The sequence below is a fragment of the Neopelma chrysocephalum genome, unplaced genomic scaffold (assembly GCF_003984885.1).
Source record: "Neopelma chrysocephalum unplaced genomic scaffold, ASM398488v2 Primary Assembly neopelma1_84, whole genome shotgun sequence".
NCBI classification, from domain to species: Eukaryota; Metazoa; Chordata; class Aves; order Passeriformes; family Pipridae; genus Neopelma; species Neopelma chrysocephalum.
Window position 1 is genome coordinate 5,517,449 of NW_020897746.1, and position 16,900 is coordinate 5,534,348.

The window sequence follows — 16,900 nt, forward strand, 5'->3', positions numbered from 1 at the left end:
TGAATTGTGATCCATTTGACTTGTGTCAGGATTTAATACATTTGATGCTACATCAGTTACATCTAAAGGAAAAATAAGGTCTGTTTTTGCAGTGGCTTTTGACTCTGTAGCTGAAGAATTTAACCTGCTGTGTGCCTTTGTTTTAATTCTAGGAAATGCTCCTGCTAAGCAGAGTATTTCTTGTTCTGGTGTGTATCTTGTAGACTTCTGTGGTGTGTTACAAGGTTGAAATTCCCTCTTGTAAACAAATGTTTTCATATCCAAACTCACAAAGGTCTGGAAAAAAAATACTTTCAACTAAAAAAGAGGGTGGTGGGGGGAATATATTTCAGCACCTTTCCTGAGTTACACATGGAATACATTGCTCTTTGGCTTTAGAGTCTCTGACTTTTAAGCTGGCTAAACTTCTGATATCAGTGTATAAAATTCTTTCAACTTGATGTCCTGCCAAGACTTTTCCCAGGAGAAAGCTGTCTTTATCTTGTTTGGTCAAAAAAGGTGTTTGGACTTGCTTTAGTTTCTGAAGAAAGGGTGAGGTCTCCTTAAATACAATTTTTTTTTCAGCTCAACTTAAGACTGTGAAGCTCAAAGCTCCCTGTTGTATCTTGCCTGGTGTGTTTTTTTTATTTCCTGAGGCAACAGAAGTCAAGTGACAGGTACTGAAGAGCTTTTAAAAACAATGTCTTCATTTCCTGAATTAGTGGAGTGTTACTTCATCTGTCATGAACTTGTGTACGGGATTCACCTACATTTGTCTGTGTCTTACTGCTGTTACCTGGGTTTGTTCCTCATATTTCTGAAATGATTCCTCTGACAGTACTGAATGGTGTTATGTAAGGTGGTGGCTGCAGTCAAAAACTGATGAAATGGTCTTGTCTGAAATGTTTGTTTGATTAGATTAAACAAGCAAGAAACTGTCTCAAAGAACTTCAGTGACTTAGTTCCTCAAGAGCCTCAAACACTGAATTTCCTTTAGTCTGGCAAACTGAAGTGGGCTGAATTCTGATTCTGGTTCTCATACATAACATTTGCGTAACAGTAAGCAGAAATACTGAACATTAAAAAAAAAAAAAGACATTTTTTTTAGAACTCTCCTCCATGGTCTTGCAAATACTCTCCTTGTTGCTTGTCTGTACTGTTCCTCTGGTGCTAGAAATTTTACCTGTGGATTCCTGATTGCTGGAACCTCAGTGGTTTTGCTGTGACTGTCTCCGCTAAGGAAGCTACTGCCAGGGATGGTGATTTGGAAGTGATACAAAGTACAGGGATATGAAAAATTTGGATCAAATTGTTTGGAGTTCACTTTGCTGTTCGGCCTGGCTTGATTTGTGGCAGTTCTCATGTTTGCACTGGTAGCCACGTGGACTGCTAGAAGTCCTTGTGTTGGAGGATAAAGAGAAACTGGGCAAAGAGGTCCTGTCAGGCTGGTTGGGAGGTAAGTTTTTCATGTTTATTAAACAGCTGGGATCTTTCAAGAGCCCGGGCAAATTATATTATTACCCACAATTTTCAAATAATGTGTTCTGAAGTGATTGCTGTGCAATTTAGTTAATATTCCTCCCATGGCTTTAAAGTGAAAAAGAATGGAGTAAGTCATAATTGGATGCAATGCCCTGGTGAGTGCTGTGGGTGGTAAGACCCTGCCTTCAGGGTATGGTGAGGCTCCAGTCCCTCACACAGCTTCAGCTGTGGAATGGACAGGACCTTTTTAAAGGTGGAACCAAAACTGTTTGTTTCAGGTACCTTTAGTGAGGCGTTTTTATTCATGTGCAGGGCAGATAATGACAGATGTTAACACCTGAAAATCTGTGTGAAAATCTGCACCCTGGGGATCACACCCATCCAGAGGGGGCTCTTGTGAAGGGTCAGTGTTGAGTGCCCAGAAGTGCTGGTTCAAAAGGGGTTCTGGGAGTCGAAGGCGGCTCTGAAATGGGATCTGCTGAAGTGCCAACAGTGTAAGGAAATACTCCAAGTGGTAACATGAGAGGGATTCCTGTCCTGGCATATGGAGGTGTCCTCAACAAAAGAAAAATCCCTGAAGTAACACTAGGGTAATTGCTGCTCCCAGATAACTGCAATATCAGGGCAGGTACAGCATCTCTGCAGGGGTTAAGGTCAAAGTGAGATTATTTTCTAGCAGGAATATTCCTTTCCAGTACCTTCACTTCATTACTTCCAAGTCAGTGTAACATAAGTGCTGTTGTTTGTCTGTTGGGTACTGGTTCTATTGTGTCTGTTATTGCAACATTAATGAAAAGGAATAATGTGACTGCCTCCAAGAGAGGAGACTTCCTGAGCTTCAGCCAGTTGGAAATAACTGGATTTCTAAGGAATAGCAATTTGTTTTCAAAGCTGAAAATGAAAAATGATGCTTCCTTGATCATCATCTATTAAATTAAAAGTGAACAATAAATTGAAGTATTTTTCTTAGAGTTTTAGATAGTGGCCTCTCCTGAGTACAGTGTGTGAGCTGTTGAGATGAACTGTTGTGGAGTACTAAAAGACAATCCAAGCAAATAACTTGGATCACTCTTAATTATATTATCATGCTAATTAATACATTTCATTCTCTGGATTATTGAGGTTTGTTCATTCTGGCTGTAACCAGTTGCCAAACTAAATGTGTTCTGATGGGGAATAATTTAATCCTGTAATTCGTCTTGCTTTTTTGTGCTTAGTGTCAGAATGAATTGGTGGCACAGCACTTCTCCTGGGTGTTTAGGATGTAGGAGTGTGAGGATAAATGAAAGATGGAATTTTGATCCCTGTTTGCAGTTTTTGGTTGACCCTCAAGATGCTTAATTACAGGGGTTTCCTGGTTCCTTCCCTAACTCCATGGGATAGTGGTCTTATTCTAACATGGAGGTGCTGGGAGCCCCAGCTGGTATTTATGGAGTGGTTGGAGTCCCTTTGAGGGAAGAGTTTTAACCCTTGTCCCTGAAGAATTTCAGTTTGTGTGGGAGGGGTGAGGTGTGGCTGGGTGCTGGGAAAGGAGTGGCTGAGTGTCAGCAGAGATCCCAGAAGGGAAGGGCAGCAGGTGCTGGAGAAGGACAAGGGATGAGTTGGTGAGGAGCTGCAGTGGGATGGAGTCTGTGGGAAGACCTGTAGGTTTAAACAATCCCTTTGGAGCGCTGAGGAAAGACTAAGGTTGTTAAAATGTACAGATTATATGTACAAATAGTAAATAGTGTTTCTTCTTTAGAAAGGGAGACTTGGATTCAAAGGACACCCTTTGTGGTGAATTTTGTGCTGGTTTTGGTGATTTAGGTCTCCCCCCTTCCAGCATCCAGTCCATGGATCCCATCAAAGTACATCTGATGCCCTGCAAGGGCTCTTGAAGGATCAGTTGATTAAGAAAACTTTCCTTGAGTTTAAGCAAACTCAAGCAAGACAAAAATTGGAATGAAAGCTCTTTGGGCCACTGACTTACCCTTTCAGAGGTGCCTCTTTTTCCAATAAGGAGCAGCACTTGGGAGGACACTGGTAGTGCTGAATTCCCAGACAAGAACAGCAGCATGAGTTGGCCCCTCTGCTTTTTGTTCAGAGCTACATCTCTGCAGCTCTGAGAGAAGCCTGGACATTGTGGTTCAGTCCTCCTTCCCAAACAGTGATTGACTGTTGGGAACTTTTCCTGAAGATGTAGAGAGGCATGAGAGCAACTTCCAGAACCCTTGCAAACGACAGCATCAGCTCAGTAGGACAAACCATTGGATCTATAGGATACCATCTTCCATGGAGCAAATCCAGCTGTGGCAAGGGGTGTTTTTTAGCTGACACTTTTTACCTTCAGCTGTGAAAGAAATGAGGAAAGAAGAGAAAACTGAGTCAAAACCTCTTTTTTTGTTTTTTTGTACCATGTGCTTGGAATAAAGCAGGAATGCTTTTTGTGACTGCTGTAAGTAGCAGAGCCTGGCATGAAGAAACTCTGGGTCATGAGAGGATGACCAAGCTGAGGCTTTTCTCAAACCAGTGGTATCTCTCCTTGCCTAACCCTTGCACTTCCTGGAGTCTTGTTCAGACTTCCAGATGCTTCTTTCATTCCTTGCTGGTGGAATTTCAACAACAGGTGGAATTGTTTGGTGTCTGAGCCTTTCAAACAGCTGCTGAGAATTGTTCTGGTCAAATGTCACCATCCTGAGATGGATCCTGAGCCCAGTTTCTGTAGCCATCTTGATAAACCCCTTCATGTTATGGATGAATAATCAGCAAAGCAGCTGATTTTAAAGGCCACCCTGCAGCCTGGACTGTGAGAGATCAGTGCAGCCCCTTGGAAAACACTGAAGGTTTAGAATTTTAAAGCTGTGTGTTAAAACTGGCTTTGTCAGAGGGAACGGGTTTTTCTTCATCTTGACTTTAAAAAAAAAAAGGCTCTGTGTCTCAGGGCTACAAATTTAAGAGTCAAATTCTGTGGGTTTGAATAAAAAGCATTTAGATGACAAAATATTTCAGCAAGTTCCTGAGAGAGCAGATGCTCTACCTGTGTGCAGGTAGGTGTCATTTGACTTCTTAATGCCCAAGCCTAAGGGATAATAGAATTAAAACAACTGTGTCATGTTACTTAAAATTTCCCTTTAATGTACCTCTAGAAAGATGTGACACAACAGAGAATTCCCTGGGGATCTAAATAGTGGCTGGACCTTTTTTGGAAAAAAAAAAATATTTTTTTTTAATGGATTCTAGACTAGAAGAAATAAAACACTGTGGTCCTGTGTGTAGTTTTAGCAGTTCTGCTCTTCCCTGTGGTAATATTAAGGCTGGTGATAATTCAGACACTGGACATCTCATGTTGTACATAGAGCAAAGTGGCACAATCTTTGTGTTTTCCAGACCAAAAAGAAATACTTTCTAGAGAAAACGGGGATATTAAGGCTGGTCGTTAGTGCAGACTGGGAGAGATGGATGGGACTTTCCTCTTTTATCCAAGTGCTCATCGAAATAATATTTGCAGTGACAGGTTCTGATGTGTAGATTTTGCAGCAAAAGTGATGATCAAAGATGCATCTGTGTGTGTGTGGAAGTTGCAGGGAGTTCAAGAAGCTCCCAGTCACCAAATCAGAGTTGGTTTTGACAGGTGGGTCAACAGCTAATACATGATAAACTGTGCTGTGAGAGATTTGTGCTGGTGTTTGCAGGAGATACAGGACACAAAATGTGCAGCCTCGTGCCAGGTGAGCAGCGTTGCTGGGCTTTGTATTCCTGCTGCTGTCCATGTGCTGGAACTCAGTTTTTATGCAGTAATCCACTGCTGCAAAATAATACACTGATACTGTAAATTATTTTATTGCACCATGGTTTTTGAGGTGTGTTCCCTGCCCAGCCCTCTGTCCTGCAGGCCCTTGTTGGCTTTGGCGGCCTTGTGCCAACACCTCCTGCAGCACAATGGCCTTGGTTGGGCCTTTTTTAAAAACAAAACCAAGATTTTTTTTTTTTTTATTAGATCTTAGATTAGAAAATATAAAACGCTGTGGTCCTGTGTGTAGTTTTAGCAGTTCAGCTCTTCCCTGTGTTAATATTAAGGCTGGTCATGATTCTCAAGTAGCTCATCCCTGTACCTTGGAGCTGCTCCACGACACCTCCTGAGGCACCTGCAGGGCTGGCACGGCCATGAGTGCGAGGGACCGGGCCTTGCGTGGCCGAGTGGGTGCCAGGGAGGGGCGTTGGTGGCCCGAGGGTGTGACCCGGGCGGTGTCTCTGGGGACCGCGGGGCATGAGGGGGTCGGGAGGGCGCTGAGGGGGCGGCGGAACTCCCCCGAGGAACCCCCCGCTCCCCGGGGCCCTCAGCGGGGGCAGCGCCGCGGGCACTTTTGTCTCGCCTCAAGCGCGGCTGAGCCAATCGCAGCGCGCGCCAGAGATGAGTGACAGCCCTCCCGCCAATCCCCGCCGCAGGGCGCCGCCGCCCGCCTGCGGCCAATCAGCGCGGAGCAGACGTATTGCTGCACCAATGGGCTCCCGCCGGTGAGGCGAGGCGCCCCGGGATAGACGGCGGGGCGGGGCAGAGGGAAGAGTGGCAGGGCACGGCCCAATAGAAGATGGCGACTGCGTTTGAACAGTCCAATGCGAAGGTTGGGTGTGGGCGGGGATTGAGGCGAGTATAAAACCCGCGGCGGTGCGGGCGGCGGCCGCAGTTGTCACCGGCAGCGGCAGGACCGGGCGGGAGGAGCAGCTCCGTCCGCGGGACCGCCACTGCACAGAGCCCCCTTCCCTCGCTCCGGCTCCCCCCGTCCCTCCACCATGACCACCACGGCCACGTTCTCGGGCATGGACCCCAATGGCAGGAACAGCTCCAGGTCCGCGGGGGCGCTCGGGGGGTCGCTGGCACTCACATGGCGGCGGGGCCGGGGGTCCTGGGGGCGGGGGGTGTTGTCCGGCGCGGCCCCGGGGCGGTGCTGGGGCGCGGTGCTGCGGCGGGCACGCCGGGGCTGGCGGCGTGCGGGTCATCCGGGGGGGGGTCGGCTGGAGGCGGGGGGCGGCCGCGCCCACCCGGGGGGCTGCGGGGGGCGCCGTGCCCGGTGCGGGGGGCGGTGCAGGGGACGCCGAGACCCGCCCGGTGCGCGAGTGCGGCCCCGCCGCTGCCGCCGAACAAAGAAGGGAGGCGACTCCCCGCCTTCTCCGCGCAGCCACGGCGCGGGGGCGGGGGGCACCGCGCCCCTCCGGGCCTTCCCCGCCGCCTTCCCCCGCCACCATCCCCGCGGCCGCACCGACCCCTCGGGCCGCCGCGGGCTGGGTGGGGCCGGGCGGGCTCCATTGTCTGCGCCGCCCCGCCCGGGGGGACCCGCTCGGTTCGGGAGGTGACGGTACCCGGGGGTCGCCCCTTCCCCGCTCCCGAGGCTGGGAGGGGCGCGGGGGGGTGGAAGCGGAGCCTGTCTGGAAACAAAGAAAAACTTGGCAGGTTCGCGTGCAGGAGATGCGCGGCGTTTGTCGGGCACCCGCGTTCTCCGGAGGCGCAGCTGGAGAGGATCGTGCCGTTTTTACAGACTGTCGTGTGTTGTTTTTTTTTTTTCCCTGTCAGGTTTTGGCCTGACAAAGCGGATGCTTCCTGTTTCCTTTTAGCTTTTCAGGGTGCGTTTTAAAGCGAAAAATACTCTTCGCAAAGCGTGTTACAAACCCTTTGCAAAGCGTGTTTCCAGAGCGCTTCCCGGCTGGAGCTGTGGGTGGGTTTTCAGTGGACATCGCTGGGTATCGAGTGGAATTTTTAAGAGCAGCTCATTACTTGAAGTGTTAAACGTGGCTTTCATAAAGCACATTACAGCATCTCCAGGCTGTGAGAGGCTTCTAATGAAACCTGCCAGCCTTTAGCTGAGGTTGGTAAAAAGGCATTATTCCTTTTTAACAGTTTGAGTGATGGCTTTTTTTTCCCTTCAGTTGCCTCTTCTGTTAATGTCATTAAAGACTGTCAGTGGAAACTGTCGTGTCCTTAAGAGAGTTCTGGTTTCACTGCTCTGGTAAAATAGAGGTGATCTGTGGTGTGGGAACAAGCCCTGCTTTGAACAGACTGTTCTTCAGATTAACTGCAACAGATGTAACTAAGAAAATAAGCCTTCTAAATGGAGACATTTTCTCGGGAGAAAAAAGATAAAGGAGTGATTCAAAACCATTACACCATATCTGTTAATTCAGGAAGGAGACAAAACAAATCATAATCAAACGTACTGCCCAGTCTCCTGGGATCCTCCCATTAGCAGCTGAGCATTAGTAATTAGAACTTTGGAGAAGAATTTTTTAAGGAAAAGTGGTTTGCTGGTTAAGTAACATTAAATATCCATGCTGCACACCTTTGGGAATTTCCATAGCCATTGTTGTGTTTGAGCTTGGAGAAGTGTTTTTATGTTACATCTGGAGTTTAACAAGCGCAAAACCTCCAAATATCTGAATGCTTTAGCCGTGGTGATGACACTGTACAATCAGACACACTCTTCGTGTTGGATTCCCAGGTTTGGAGCAGCAACAAGCTGTGTGCTGTTCCCTTTTGTGAGGTTCTAACTTTGATTTATTAAATTATTTGTAAAGAACAGGAAGGATGCACCATCCCTATTTTGTCCTGGTGTTTATTTCAGAGCACTGGATGCCTTGAAAGCCCAAGAAACCCCAAATTCTGTTGGTGTACTCACATCTCTCTGTGAGTGACAGTTCTCACATTGACAGTTTTATTCTCCTGGCTCCTCCAGCAAATAGAAGATCTCATGCTTAAGAAAATAAGATCAGGAGGAGTTTACATTTAAAGATTTATTTTGCTGCTGCTGTTAATTTTGGTTGATTTCTGCAGCTTGGAAAGCAGACCAACAGTAAAGCTCATGAAGTACTGAGCAGGCTCCTTTTTTGTCTAACAGCAGATTGTTAGATTTAGGTTACATATCTGGAGCTTTGTACACGTGTCTCTCCTAATAATAGTCAACTTAAAGCTGTTTGATTGCACCTTTTGCCTCTAGACCAGAATCATGCTGCAGACTTGGGTTTTTTTTCTGAGGAAACAAATCTAAAAAAAGGCTGCAGCCATCAGTGGTGCAACCAGTCCTTTGGCTCATACTCCAAACTTCAGTCTCTGCCGTGCTGCCAGTTTGAGGATTGATGTTAACCTTCACAGAGTTCTCTTTAAAAAGCTGGAATTTGACAAGCCCTCGTACTTATTTTTTTATTTGGCTCAGGCTGAAGGCTGGTGGCAGCAGCCCTTGATGACACTGAATGAAGCCAAGGGCACGAGTAGAGTGTTGGGAGCATTTTATTTCTGTAAGTGTTGCTAAAGTGAAGAGTAGTGGAGACACAGTGCCAGGATGGAATTCTGGCAAGGGCTTACCTGGATAGTTGAAATGATGCACTGGAGCCATGGCAGCCTCTGATTTATGGGCTGGAGTGCAGCTTTCAGCAGGGGTACAGGTTGTAAAGCTGCCCCTCTCTCTCTGCAGAGTCCTGCGTCCTCCTGGAGGAGGGTCCAACTTCTCCTTGGGGTTTGATGAGCCCAAAGAACAACCCGTACGAAGGAACAAAATGGCATCCAGCATCTTTGGGACTCCTGAAGAGAACCCACCTTCCTGGGCTAAAGCATCGGGTAAGACCGTCCTGCTTTGTTTCCACATCTGCTGAACTGCATTGATTCATTTTGTGCCTCGGCCTGAAGCTGGTGGTGGCTGTGTGGAAAGCAGAGTTTGCTTCCTACTTGTTACTTTTGGGCTCTGAATGATAACTGCTTGCAGGGGATTGTTTATTTCTCATGAATTTATACCAGAAGGGTTTTTTCATGCAAGTCTTGGGCATGTTGCAAGCAGAAAATTGTATTTTGGATGCAATTTCTCCAAGTTAATCAAGTCACAGTACAGTGAAGGAAGGGTTACTCAGAGGAAGTTTACCCTTGTATTTTTCTCACAGCTGGGGTTAAGCTTCCATTTCTGCAGAGTAGGGGTGGCTTTGGGACCCTAAATCCCATCTATTTAAATGACACCCTCACTGCATGAGATGCTGCTGTAAGACAGTAATTTGTGAGTTATTATCTGAAGGACCAGGATTTTTTAGAATGGTCAAACTTTAATTATGAAAAAAAAAAGCACCTCCCCCAAAGTACCCAAACCTGTAACTATTTATGATCTGCTTTCCTGGTAAGTTTATCTTGCAACCTGATTGGAGTCAATCTCTGCTTGTAGGGGCTAAGCCAGGTGAAATCAGAGACAACTGTGAATCATCTGGACCACAAAGAACAAACTCAACTGAGGCAAACTGTGGAGACTTTGTAGATCCCAAGGTCAGTACTTGACTACAAAGAACCTGATAATGGGCAATTCACGCCCTGGGTGGTGTTGCCTTACAAGTGATGTTCACACAGTTGGGAGCATTGTAGGATTTGAAGCCTTGTTCTCAATCTGCTTTTTTTCCTGAAGGTTCCACCTGATACTCTGAAATGTTGATGAAGGGCTGGATTTTTCACAGGGACCACTTTCCAGAGCTCTTAACTCGTCTTATTGCTGAGACAGTAATGAAGTGCTGTGAAATCTAATTTCAGCTCTGTGTGTGATTGTGGGTTTAGACATTTTATAAACAATAGTTACCTACAGCAAACGCTGCGTGGGTCTGACAAAACTTGGTTTCACATCTCAACAAGTTCTTGCCTCGGTAGCATCAATGCTTGTTTTATTTGTTACTGGTGTTAATAATACCATCAGGTGTGTTATTTTCCATATAAACTGTTCACTTGGTAGCAGTATGGAGCACGATTTGGAGTGTTAATAGAGATAATTAAGTAACATTTGCTAGATGTATGATGACATTTGATAAATGTGTGATTACATTTAATGGGAAAAACAGGATTCCTCTGAACAATGGTTCAGTAAAAAACCAGTAATTCCTCTGAACTTAGAAACACAGGAATGCAGGGTAGCCTGCACTTGCATGAACAAATTTTAGTGGGAAAAAGAAATCTTGTTGTTTAAAACTCAAGCTTTAAGTTGTCTGAAAAGAGCTGGGTAAGTAAATAGTTGATCTCAAATGTTGTAGCAGACACCTTTTGTCTAATGTTTTATTTTGGTAATTCACTTCAAGCATAACAACCCATTTTTGTTTTTAATAGGAACTTTAAGTCACAGAACTGTTCTTTGTTACTGAAAATGTCTTGTTTCAATTTAGCAAATATAAGTTAATTAAATTTATAGCTGCTACCACAGAAAACAAACTGTTTAGTTTAATTGTATATTCTGCTAAATTGTGTTAAACACTATGGTTCTCAGCTTTGCAAACAGATTCTTCCCATGTGGAATACTTTACTTTTATGCAGTAGTTCAGCTGCAAACAGCAGAAGCTGGAGCTGGTGAACTGTAGCCCAGCCTGAGATTTAAGGTGGTAAATTTGTGTCAGTTGCTGTGCTTTTTTATCCCAATTGCTGCAGTTTCACTGTGTAATTAGCAATGTTAAATCTATGAAAGCTGATAAAACCTCATCCCATTGAGGAGCCTGGGCTGCTGCTGTGAGACTCTGTATCTTTGTGTCAAGCTGCAGCCTGTGCACAGACTTGGTATGTAAATAATGTTTAACTGTTTGTGTAGTGAAGGAAGCTTTATCAGCAACGTTGCAAAGAAGCTGATCAGCATTTCACAAATTAAATTAAATATTCTGGGTAGAACAAATATGGCTCTTGGCTATATTAACAGATAAGTGTTTGGTGTTGCAGAGTTGCTCAGTGGAAAGGAGAGGACACTGAACTCTTGCTCATGGCTCTCAGTGTGATTCGTTTGTCCCTCCTGCTCTGCAGGGAGGATGTTCTGGTTCCTGTCAGTGCTGCTCAATTTAGGATGCTGTGCATAATAAAGTGTTTGTGCCCACCCATGTCCTTTGTGAGATGTGAGATATAACATGTTTCTCTCTTTTTTCCAGGGAGGAGATGTCGGTGGTGAAATTTCTGGTAAGTAACTCCTTCGGACTCCTCTGGTGAAAGCCTTTTGCAATAAAGGAGAATATAAGATGTATAAATGGTCATGCATTAGGATAGAGGCAGATTGGGGTTATTCTGGAATCCATCAGATCAATAAAGTGACTCGACTACTTCAGTGGAGTGTGGGTATGGAGTGAAATGGTGGAGTGCCTGTGAGTCATCAGGTTAAAAAGGAGAACAGTCCTGATCATTTATTTTGCCACCAGCTGTTGGTGTAAAGATTTGTCTGAGTACTAGAAGGCAAGGTGGAGATGGACTTGCAAAGATTTCAAGTGATTGAAAGATTACACTGCTGTTAGAGTAGCTTGTAATTAAATAGGACAGTCAACTTAATTGATTTTAGTTTAAAATGTCCTTTTTTCCTATTGTCTTCTCATACAGCAAACTCTACACTCACAGAAATAATCAAACCCAGCTACTGCATCTGGAAGTGTCTGCATTAACCAGCTTTTAACTTCCTGTTGCCTTTTAAATGCTGATTTTTGCCAAGGAAGTTGATCTGCATACTGCAAATATCCTGTAAACAGAGACATTTCCCCTAGCAGCGTGTGCCAGCCTTCAAGTGTTTTTTCTAGCTCTGAGGCTGGAAATCTCTCCTTTGTAAGATTCACCTTAGGAATAGCTTACTTCCTGATGACAGGAATGTGTGTGTTGACCTCTGCTTTCCAAGTGCTACTTTCAACACCTAAGAGTGGTGGGAGATCACTGAGGCCATTAACAGCTCCGTGTCCTGAAAAGACCTGCTGGGATGGGGAGAGCTTTTCCAGAACCTTTCAGCTACCTCTTAAGTGGTATCTGTGCCCAAAATAAGTGTTGCCTCTTTAGCAGGCAGCTTCTAATCAAACTGTGTACAGGATTTAGGATTTCTTTCCCATGTCTGGCTGATCTTAATTAGCACTGCAGGCATCTGGAGTTTATGCCTCCAGTAGGAGGATGTGGTTTGCTAATAGAAGTAAACTGCTCTAAGGGCTCTGCTGCTTTTCCTGGTGCTTGTTTAAACCAGCTCCCCACAGGGCAGAGGAGATCCCACAAACAGCAGTGAGGTGAGAAGGGCTGGGATGGGAGGAAACAGAAAAAGCTGGCTGGGATCAGGACAGCTGAAACTTGGAGTGCAAAGTGATATTCCTGACTCTTGAATTTAAAAGTTCACATTTTTCACAGGTGTTGTATTTGTATTTAGGTTTTTATCTGGTGAGTGACAGCGAGAGAAGTTCTTATCAAAGACCAAATAAATGTATGCTGGGAGGTGGTTAAAAAAAAAAGTGTTACTGGAAAGTAATTGGGGTTGTTTCCTGTTGTGGCCATGAGTAAAAGTTAAACTTTTGGAGATGGCCAAGATGAAATTAAAATGACAGGCAAAGGTTTGAATGTTAAACTTTCACTGATGTTACTTAGGAAGGAGTAGGAATTTAATGCTTCCTGGAAATGGTGTCTGTGGCAGATCCCTGAGCATCCTGATGGATTGTTAAATTAATTTCTACCACTGATAGCTTTGGGAATTGTAGCTTATTGGAGCCCAGTCTCATTGAGGTGTGCCACTCCTCCCCTTGATATTCCTGCTGGGCTGGTGAACATCCCACCTGGCACACCTGTGACTTTGTACTGGATTTGCAGAGCTGTCTGCAGAGTTTGAAAAGAGTTGAATGAATCCACCTCCAAGCAAAAGCTGTCTGCTTACAAGTTCACAGCACAACCAGAATCTTAATAGCTTCCCATCATGTAAAAATGTTTATTCTTTTGAATGTGGAAATCATTTTCTGTATGTAACTGATTATAAAACCCCAAGTAGGTGTCAGGTGGGGTGTGCATATTTATTAATCACACCTGTCTGGGGGAAGAAAATGTTCCTTTTGCAGCAGTTTTCTTGCTTCTGTTTGGGAGCTGTAGTTCCTTTCTGTGCAGAGTTTCAGGGGTTTGCAGTGCACTCAGCAGGGAGCTGTTCCAGGGATTAGACCCTTTTTGGGATGGGAAGATCTTCAACATTTGAGCTGATCCTATTGCATTTACTTTAGTCATTAGGTTGGCAAATATATCTATACCTTGATTATGTGAGAAGTGCTGATGTGTGATCAGCTGGCTGAATGAGCTACACCAACTTCCCCAGAAGTCTCCTGTGGTCTTAATTCATGTTTCTTTTGTGATTCAGTGGCACTGTGAGCTGAATGAATGTGAGCAGCTAAGGAGAACTAGACAGTGCATGACACACACAGGGGAAGGTGGAGTCTGGCTTTAGGGGCAGATGATCTCCATGGATGCTTGTGCTGAGTCAGCAGGCACTGGGACACGGCAGCTACAGGAGCTTCAAGCTTAAAATGTGGTATTAACTGTTTAGTGCAGCTGTGCTGGTGTGTTAATGAGCACAGCAGAGAGTCTGTAGTGTAGATTATTCCTGATTGCATGGGGACTATGCTAAGCTGCTGGAGTTCTTTGAGATCATTATAAGCGTGGATACAGGGGGTTCAGTGGACAGAAGTGGGATTTTGGTGTTTCTGATAAATCCTGCATCAAATATTATTTAAAAGAGATAAGCTGAGTTGCCACAGAATTGGAGGAAAGCTGCTCCTGGGGGTAGGAGAGTAGCTAAAAGATAGGAGGCAAAGGGTAGGGCTTAGTAATTGCCTTTCAAATTGGAAAAATGAGCCATGGGAAGTGATGTGGAGGTAGTTTTATTCAGTGCCTTCATCCGTGACCTGGAAAAGGTAATGAACAGTGAAGTCTCCAATTTTGTTGGTGTGATATGAGCTCTTTCAAGTAGTCAAATTGTGCTGATGGTGAGAAAATCTCACTGTCAGAAGGACTCAGCTGAATGAGGTAGGCAGGTAAAAAGGTGGCAGGATAATCTTTATGTAAGTAAGTGTAAAGTAATGAATCCAGGGGGTGAAAAAACCCAACACCTCAACCATGGCAGCCTTGTGTTCAGCTCTGTGCTGTGATGCTCCCAGGATCTGCCTTGACTCTTGGCACTGAGTGTTCTCTGAGATGTGTGGAAGTGCTAGCAAAATGCTGGATGTCATCAGGGAGAAAATGGAAAATTACATCATTTTGTCTGTAAACAATGGTACACCCACATCTTGAATGGAGTGTGCAGTCCTTGACAGGTAAAGAGCAGGAGGTTGTGGAGGTGAACAAGGAAGGTAAAGGGGTGCAGTGGCTGCCCTGGGAGGTGAAACTGAAATAGTTGTGTCTCTGCAGCTTGAGGAGGAGGCTGGGGGAGGGAATTTAATCAAGATTTACCAAACATGAAGCTTAGGGTGAATGTGCAGCTGTTGTCTGAACCCTCCAGACCCAGAACTAGTGTTCATTAGATTAAACTAAGGGGTCTGTTGAAAACAGGTGAGGTGTATCTTGACAGAGCTGATGGTGAAGCTTTGCTCCCCTCACTCCCCCAGTACCCAGGGGGCTGCTTGGTGCTGATTTGGGCCTTTGGCTCAGAAGTGATTGTGTTAGTGCATAAAAATGTGAGATGCTAATGTACTTGCTGTACTCGGTGTCAGCGAAGCAGATACATTAGTTATTTGCTACAGTATCTAAAGTGCTTCCTGTGAAGAATTCCTTCTGTGTCCTGTCTTCACTTGTGGCTGTTCAGAAGGGCTTAAAATAAACTATCATGTGCTTCCCAGGGAGTGTACAATCAGAGCCTCCCCATGCATGGCTGTTCCCTGCTCTGTTCTGTGTGAAGCCTCAGAAGTGTGTCAGATCCTCTTCCCTCCAGTTACGAAATTGGGAATGTAGTTTGAGCTCTTGCTGGTGCTTCTGTGACTCGGCTTCCAGCACCTGCTCAGACTTGAGTTACTATTGCCAGAGTCACACGCTGACTAATTATATGTACAAGTCTTAAGTCTTGAGCTGCTTGTCATTAAGAAAAATGAATTGCTGGTGTCCCTTAATAGCAGCTGAGTGAATGTGGCTCTTGATGAACACCTGAAACCGAGCTGGAAGGCAGAGTCCATCTGAGAAACACTTCTGAGGGCTGAGTCTGCCCTGCCCTCGGGTTGCAGCAGCACCCGAGTGTGTCTGAACACCGAGAGAGAACTGACAGGAGCCAGCGAAACATCTGGCTCTCCTCATCCACATCAAACACCTTAAAAGCTTCTTTTCTTCTAGAAAACATTGAGGCTGATGTAGAAGCTGCCCCAGGTCAGAGTGAAGAAAAATCCCTGCCTGCTGCACCTGTTCCTAGCCCAGTAGCACCAGCACCTGCACCGTCCAGGAGAAATCCACCCGGTGGCAAGTCCAGCCTAGTCCTCGGTTAAACCTTTCCCTTCCTGACTGTTTTGAACTCGTGTCTGTTTTCTTTCCCCCATGCTTGTGAACTGCACAACTTGAGCCTGACTGTACATCTCAAATTTCTTTCATTAAAAAGAAGCACTTTATGTACTCCATCTTTTTTTGAAGTCAAGGGTTTTTTCCACTTCTGTCCTGTGTTTCCCCCAGATCTACTGGAAGTGACATGAGTGTTTTCTAGTGATAGACTTGAGGGAAAGCTTTATGAAGTATTGTAATGTAATTCAAAGGAGAGTAGCTTGGTTCTAAGTGTGCTTAGAGGGTTTTTGTACTGAGGTTTTTTTTTTTTAGAACCCCTTAGCTTTACAAGGGTCTAGAATCCTGGTTAACCAGGCCAGCAAACAATCAGCAAGAGCGGTCCCTTCCCTCCACATGTGGGATTTAGGGATCTAAAAGGCTTCATTGACTGCATGTGGTAAATGCCTTGAGCCCTGCTGTGCCATATAAATCATTGAGTGGTTAATGTACACCATGCTGCCTTTAAAAACAAAATAAATCTTGATACTGGACTATTATGATGCAGGGTCTGTGCCAAATAGAGGGCTGATGACCAGAGCCACCTGGCCTAGTGCTGGGAAGGGGCTGATTCAGACTTTATTCAGTAAAGGTGGAGTGGATCATATAAATAAGAATTACAGGGCATTTTTTTTTACAACTGACTCAATGCTGTGCATGATCATGCTGGTGCTTGACCATGAGGTGAAAATCTCATCCTTTAAAAGTGTGTGTTGTAATTTCACGGAGCTGGATTGTTGCTTAAAAGTAAATAATATAGAAATTTTGAAGCCGTGTTTCCTGTGTGGGTTTTATTTCGTGGTTTTGGTTTTGCCTTTATTCTCAGTTGGCCTTGTCTCAGCCAGCCTGCCCTACTCCAGCACAGGTGGGATGCAGCAGAGGAGGAGAGTTATTGCACTTGGTTAACATCACCATCATATGCCATCTTCCCCTGAAGAGATTGTCTGACTTATCACTTAATTTTTGTCTTCTAGAGCAGAGAAATGTGGAATGTGGCTTGGTATCTGTAATCTGGTTTATCCAAGATACTTTTTTATCTCAAGAAAATAGAGGAAAGTTTATTTTCCTCACAACAAAAAGAAACCCAAACCAAAACAGGATCCTAAAAAGGGAGGTGGCTGTGAGTCCAAACTGTGGAGTTCTCTGCTGTCCTGGAGGGATCTGCTGCAGGATAAGCCACAGCAGAGGATT

The 16,900-nt window shown here is 45.1% G+C and overlaps 1 protein-coding gene across 2 annotated transcripts; it reads left to right on the forward strand.

The window, feature by feature from the left end:
- Positions 1–6,122: 6,122 nt before the first annotated feature.
- JPT1 (Jupiter microtubule associated homolog 1) lies at positions 6,123–16,484 on the forward strand. Of its 2 annotated transcripts, none has more exons than XM_027691444.1 (5): positions 6,123–6,287; positions 8,901–9,043; positions 9,633–9,730; positions 11,353–11,380; positions 15,515–16,484. In XM_027691444.1, exons 1-5 carry the CDS (start codon positions 6,232–6,234, stop codon positions 15,661–15,663), a joined length of 474 nt encoding a protein of 157 aa, XP_027547245.1. In that variant the 5' UTR covers positions 6,123–6,231; the 3' UTR covers positions 15,664–16,484. The 2 variants fall into 2 exon arrangements, with proteins under 2 accessions (XP_027547245.1, XP_027547246.1); XM_027691445.1 differs by having other exon boundaries at positions 11,356–11,380.
- The last annotated feature ends 416 nt before the right edge of the window (positions 16,485–16,900 follow it).